Source organism: Microtus ochrogaster, chromosome 4 (assembly GCF_000317375.1).
Source record: "Microtus ochrogaster isolate Prairie Vole_2 chromosome 4, MicOch1.0, whole genome shotgun sequence".
NCBI classification, from domain to species: domain Eukaryota; kingdom Metazoa; phylum Chordata; class Mammalia; order Rodentia; family Cricetidae; genus Microtus; species Microtus ochrogaster.
The window spans coordinates 91,552,890-91,559,528 of NC_022011.1; the positions used below are offsets into that span (position 1 = coordinate 91,552,890).

At 42.4% G+C, this 6,639-nt stretch overlaps 1 protein-coding gene across 2 annotated transcripts in view; it reads left to right on the forward strand.

Moving 5' to 3' along the window:
• Nucleotides 1-6,639, forward strand: part of Itgav (integrin subunit alpha V) — a 72,769-nt gene that overhangs the window by 45,995 nt on the left and 20,135 nt on the right. For both annotated transcript variants that reach the window (XM_005346651.3, XM_005346652.3), the window contains exons 14-17: nucleotides 1,889-1,934; nucleotides 3,854-3,961; nucleotides 4,242-4,300; nucleotides 5,854-6,008. In XM_005346651.3, the coding sequence (XP_005346708.1) occupies nucleotides 1,889-1,934; nucleotides 3,854-3,961; nucleotides 4,242-4,300; nucleotides 5,854-6,008 (368 nt within the window). The remainder of the gene's footprint in view (nucleotides 1-1,888; nucleotides 1,935-3,853; nucleotides 3,962-4,241; nucleotides 4,301-5,853; nucleotides 6,009-6,639) is intronic.

The window sequence follows — 6,639 nt, forward strand, 5'->3', positions numbered from 1 at the left end:
CCAAAAAAAAAAAAAAAAAATTCTGTTTTTGTTATTTCAACAACAGTGTGCTCGTGTGTGTGTGTGTGTGTGTGTGTGTGTGTGTGTGTGTGTGTGTGTGTGCGTGTGTGTGTTTAGGCTCTGGAGTAGTGCTTCTTTGTATGTGGGGCTGAGGGCACACACACGTGCACAGAGGTAGTGCTTGTCTGTGTGTGTGACTGTGGGCACATGAGGAGCTGAGAGGCTGTGTGGAGGTCAGAGTATAACCTGGTTGATTCCTGCCTTTCCACCTTATTTGAGACAGGGTCTCTGTGTGCTGCAGCATAGCTTGCCTGGGAGCTTTAGATCCTCTCATCTCCTAGTAGAGGTGTGTTAGGATTATAGACATTTGCAGTATGTCCGTGCTTCTTACCATCTGAATTCAGGTCATTGGGTTTGCCTGGCAAACGCTTTTACTCTCTCTCCAGCCCCAAGAAGCATTCCCCTTTTGAAGCCGTTGATACAGACTGCCAATTTTCAATTTTATTTCCTCAACAAAATGGTTTTGTCAGCTTCTGAAGCACTCAATGACAGCAAACAATTGCTCATTTTCCCACCTTGTTCTCATCTTATAATACTTTTGTCTTTATGATATATGAATAATAATATCAGTGGGTAGTTCTCGGGTATTAGTGAGAATAAGCATTTTTTTTATAATGTATATTCACTTTTGTAAGTACTTAAAGTATCTCCTTGTTTGAAGTACTTTTCCCCTTTCATTCATTTTTTTAAAACCTTGTCCAGTGCCTCAAATATTGAGACACTATCTCTTTAATTTTTGTAATTATTTCCCAGTTTCTCATATTAGCATCTAAGATGTACAGAAATTTCAGATTTTGATGAAATTCCATCTCTCCATCTTTGTGTTTTCATGTATTTTTCTCTGTTGAGAGAGCCTTCTCAGATTTAACCTGGGTATAATGGGGGATAGAACTCTGATTTAATTTTATCCAAATTATAAACCAGTTTCACGTGAAACACAAATGTGTTTTGTCCTGGCTGCTTTGAATTCTGCCTGCTGCCATATACGGAATATTTGCTTCTTTGTTTGGGCTTTTGTTTTAAAATAAGAGAGAAAGAAAAAATAATTTCATAATGAAATTGCACACTGAAGAGACTTAGCTGTCTGTAAAGCTGTCTTTTGGGGGATGTGTGTTTTGGGCACATAACACATCCTTATTGTTGTTCTTTTTACTAACTACCCTTTGAAAAGATTACTTGAATTTTTTTAGTTTTTTTTTTTATTCTTATGTATGTGGGTGTTTGCCTACCTGTTTGTCTATGCATCGTGTGTGTGCACTGCCCATAGAGACCAGAAGAGGGCACAGGATGGACTGGACCAGAACATCTAGAACTGGAGTTACAGAGGTTGTGAGCCACCTTGTGGGTGCTGGGAATCAAACCTGTGTACTCTGGAGTCAAACCTTGGGCCTATGGAAGAGCAGCCTGTGCTCCGAGGCACCGAGCCACCTCTCCAGCCCTTGAAAATATTCTTTTTTTTTTTTGTTTGTTTGTTTTTGTTTTTCGAGACAGGGTTTCTCTGTGGCTTTGGAGCCTGTCCTGGAACTAGCTCTGTAGACCAGGCTGGTCTCGAACTCACAGAGATCTGCCTGCCTCTGTCTCCCGAGTGCTGGGATTAAAGGCGTGCGCCACCATCGCCCGGCGAAAATATTCTTGTCTGCCCGAATGAGAGTCTAGCTGGGGATGATAGTTTATTCATCATTTTGACGTAGTTTCTCTCTATGCATATTATAATTTTAATTTCCTGGCTTTGAAAATAAAACCCAGGAACATTAAGCATGTCATAGAATAATGCATATTTTAAAACCACTTTTGTTACTAACTATTTTTTTTTTTTTGTTCTCTCAAGACTTAGTTGTAGGAGCTTTTGGTGTGGATCGAGCTATCTTATACAGGTATGTTCCATATTCTTTAATACTGGGAATATTCTCAATTATTTGAAAAAAATTATAGTTAAGTACTCGTTTTTGAATTTCAGTTTAATTTCTCCAAGTAATGACAAAATCATTTTTCTGTTCAAGCTTTGCTGCAAATAGTATATATTCAAGGAAATCTCAAAGAATAGAGAACTATAGTTTTTTAAAGATTTTTTTTAGAGAAATATTCAGAAGTTCTCCTCATTAGCTTTTAAGCTTTGTTTGGAGACATTCTTCTGCGATTTTAATTAGTCATCAAGAATATATGAGGAGCAGCAGGGAGTGACTTTGCCTTGTGTGCTGCGCCCTATCCCCAGACTCCCACAGAAATAAATTTAAGAAAACAGAGGTTTACATAACTTGTATCTCAGTGGTCTATGGCCATAAGGGTGGTGTGTCATAAGTATCAAAACACTTATTTCAACTAGAGCATAGTGAGTAAATCCTCGTTGGTGAGCTGCATCCATGATCTCAGTTCGGAATGTCATCTCTTCCTCTGCCTCTGAGCACCAGCCGGCCTCTTCTAGGTTGAGCTTCCTGCACTGCTGTGGGCTGAACTTGGCAAGAAAGTTACCACTGCGGTTGCTAAGGCTCTGGGATACATCAACTTCTTCATAGCCATGGAGAACAAACTTACAGATTTCTAGAATTTATCATTTGAAGCAGTTTCATTGACCTGACCTCACTATTTTTTTTTATTATTATAATACTTAAGAGCTGTGCATCGTAAATTTGCAAAATTATATTTACAGGTTGAATATCCCTTGTTTGAAATGCTTGAGACCAGAAGTGTTTCGGATTGTGGAGTTGTATGAATTTTGAAGTATCTGCAGAGACTTGCCAGTTAGGCAATTTTAATCTAAAAATCCAGAACTTGAAACAGTCCAACACGTTTTTGAACATCTTGTTGGTGCTCAAAACTTTTTAGGTTTGAGAGTCTATAGCATTTAGGTTTGGAGTTTTCAGATTATAGGAATACTCATTGTATATTTTAGTTTATTGTTATAGTTTAAAAACTTATTGTTCATAAAGAAACACTTGGATATGGTAAATATTCAAATAACTGAGGTGGACATGGGTTGGAGAGATGGTTTAGCGGTTAAGAACACTGACTGCTCCTCCAGAGAACGTGGGTTCAAGTCCCAGCACCCACCTAGTGGCTCACAACTCAGTTCCAGGGAATCTGACAACTTCTTATAGACATAAGTGCAGGCAAAATACCAATGTTCATAAAATACAAATAAATTATTTAAAAAGGAGAAAGCAATTTGGAGCAGGTACTGCTCTTGCAGAAGACCCCAGTTCAGTTCCTAGCGCCCGTACCATGCAGCTCACCATGGCCTGTGACTCCGTCTCCACGGGTTCTGATGTCCTTTTCTGGCTTCTGCATGCATCTGCGCTCACCCTCATGATTAAAATAATAAAAACGGGCATTTAAAGCACATCCAGTACACTTGTGTGTGCCACACGGTGAGGATTCGATTTGTGAAGAATCCCCACACTTGCCTGTATGTGTGCTCTGTAGGCATTCCGCCTGTCAGCACAGGTGGGTTTGTGACACTCACGTTCCTCCCTGTGTCTCCTCTAATTAGCTGGATGTCCTACAGCTAGTAATCATTGTGCTTTATTGTGCTGAATTCAGAGAGGCTGACCAGTTGTCTCTCTTGCCTGGAACTGAGCGATTGCCAGGATGCGGGACTGAATTAGGTCAGGTGTGGGTCATTTAGGCTAGTACAATTGTTGTTATTGCCGGCAGTGATGGGCTTGAACTGCATCTGTGGTGAATGAGACTTTTAATCAGTATATTTTTTAATAATATTCCTTGCTCTTTTTTCCTCTTCCTCTTTTTTTTCTTTTCTCTCTTTCTCTCTCTCTCTCTTTTTTAAATTTAAAACTAGAGCCAGGCCCGTTGTCACCGTAAATGCCGGCCTTGAAGTGTACCCTAGCATTTTAAATCAAGACAATAAAATCTGCCCATTGCCTGGGACAACTCTCAAAGTTTCCTGGTAAGGATCTTTGTTATGTACTAGTTGTGATTAAGATGAATACCTCCATCACTGCACCGCAACACAGAGTTAGGCGGCAGGACTGAAGTATCACTGAGGCGGTTTCTGTGAATGCAGTTGATTTTGGTCTCTGGGAGGGGACGGTTGGTTCCTAGAACTACCCTCCACCACCTGGGACACCGAGGGCTGATTGCATTAGACAAGTGAACTCGGGTGGGCTGCAGGACTGGACCTAAATTAGATCGTAGAATTTACATTTAAAAACTTTTTTTTCTTACAGTTTTAATGTCAGGTTCTGCTTAAAGGCGGACGGCAAAGGAACTCTTCCGAAGAGGCTCAGTGAGTATCGTGGGCAGATTCAGTGAGCTCATGGCGCTACAGGTACAGGGTTGTGTTTCAGGGCCCACAGGACAGTTACTGAAGCAGTTGTCCTCATTGGCTTAATCTGCGTCTTCACTCGGAAGACATTTAGGACACAAAATAGATATAATTACTTTCTTCGGCAGCTTGCCGGGCAGTTCAGCTGCCATGTGTTTGCGACTAGACACGGCGAGCATTTAGAAAGTTGAGCGTCTGAGGACGTGGGGTCGATGCCGCTTTGTATGAGTCTGCGCACTGCTGTGAACCGGGGAACGCTTTTGTCTTCCTTGGAAAGGGGGAAAGGTTTGTGTGGCTGCATTTAGTGTGTGCAGCCAACACCATCCCTTCTATGCCGAAACGGCGGATGTGGTCCTGGGAGCAAGGTTTGCCCGTTAGAGTGGATGGTGTGGTCACTTCTTGTAGCGAGTAGGAACAGGGTGGAGAAGAGGGCTGAAGAGCTGAGTGGTGTCAGTGTGAACGTCAGCTGGACCTCACCGGAAGACCGGATTTATGGAGAGACCTCCAGGACATGAGAGAGCAGGGGGTGGGGGGACCCTGGGACTCTTTCCCACCTGGAAACAACCTCGAGAAGCCTGCAGTGGAGTGAACTCATTGAGTTTGAAAAGCCGCATGCATAGGGCAAAGTAGCTGTGAAGACCAGAAAGGGGATATACCTGAATTAGAGTTAAACATTTAAAGACACTTACAAAGAGACTGGAGGTTTAAAAAAAAAATTGTAGTATAGCCAGGTGGTGGTGGCACACGCCTTTAATGCCAGCACTCGGGAGGCAGAAGCAGGAGGATCTCTGTGAGTTTGAAGCCAGCCTGGTCTACAGAGTGAGTTCCAGGCATCCGGAACGGTTATATAGAGAGGCCCTGTCTTTACAAAAAAGAAAAAAGAGAAAAAAGAAAAGAAGAAACTGCTTAAATAAATAAATACTAGAAGGCAGTAATTTTAACAATTGCCCATATATTTTAAACGATTCTTAACCCATTCGGTTTTCTTTGGCCACATGCTTCAGTTAGGACATAGTCAGCTGTCACTGTAAGGGGCAGCTTCATGGGAAACACCATTGTAAGTGATATAGACAGTTCACAGCACTCAGTATCGTGACTGGATGCACATTAATCAATACCTCTTATCAAAAGGGGCAGGAAGTGGTGTGCGTGGTGTGTGCATGCATTCCACTACCAATCTGCACCCTCACCCCGTGGAGAAGTCTTAGTCTGTTCTGTTCCACGATGTCCTTCCCTTAGCTTAAATTAAAAGTCCCATCTTCCCCCTTCTGAGAAGCTGGTTTCGTTTCTGCCACTGCCATTATATGACACTTTTGGGGGAACAAGTGAACTACTTACTATTTTCTGCCGTTAATTCCTTGCTTTCTCACCACCGTGCTTGGGCGTTTTAGTGAGTTTAGAAGTGACTTACTTTTCAGAAATGGGTATCTCTGCTTTGAGGGGGACTCTAGGTTGCTAGGACAGGGACCTGCCCCCGAGGAATGTGTTGGTTATAAATGCTTTGGTTTGTATAGACTTCCAGGTGGAGCTTCTTTTGGATAAACTCAAGCAAAAGGGAGCAATCCGACGAGCACTGTTTCTCCATAACAGGTCCCCAGGGCACTCCAAGAACATGACCGTTTTCAAGGGGGGACAGATGCAGTGCGAGGAGCTGGTGGCCTACCTGCGGGTAAGAAACGCTCTCTGCACCGCTGGCTTCTCTGTCGTGTGCACGGCTTTTCCTTGCTGAAAACGGTGGTCAGCCAGAATGAAAAACCCAGAGAAACGTGCCCGAGAGTGTCAAAGCTCAGCAGATATGGTTTGTTCCTGTCAGGCAGGTGCTTGAGGAGGCCTTCTATTACAGAACGAGTCATGCAAAGACTTGCTTCTTAAATATTGCTGGAATCTCCAATGTCCAAAAGTTAAGCCATCCACCAAAAGTCCCCAGTGACTAAATTTGAAATCTGAATCGTGAGCTATCATGGGAGTCTAGTTTGAGGCAAGAGACAGAGTCCAAAACAGGGCTGGTTTTGACTGTAGACATCAGCCAGGGATTGGGATTTGTCTGGGAACCTAGTGAAGTTTGAGACTCAATTGATTCTTGCCTGATATGGAAGGTTCCTGGCACAGAGATACATCATGACTCCAACATGAAAGAGTACAAGCTTCTTGTATAGGGGTAGTTTAGTTTGGAGACCAGGTGAAGTTCAACCAAACAGGAATCTCATGTATGTATGTATGTATGTATGTATGTATGTATGTATGTATGTATGTATCTATCTATCTATCTATCTATCTATCTATCTATCTATCTATCTATC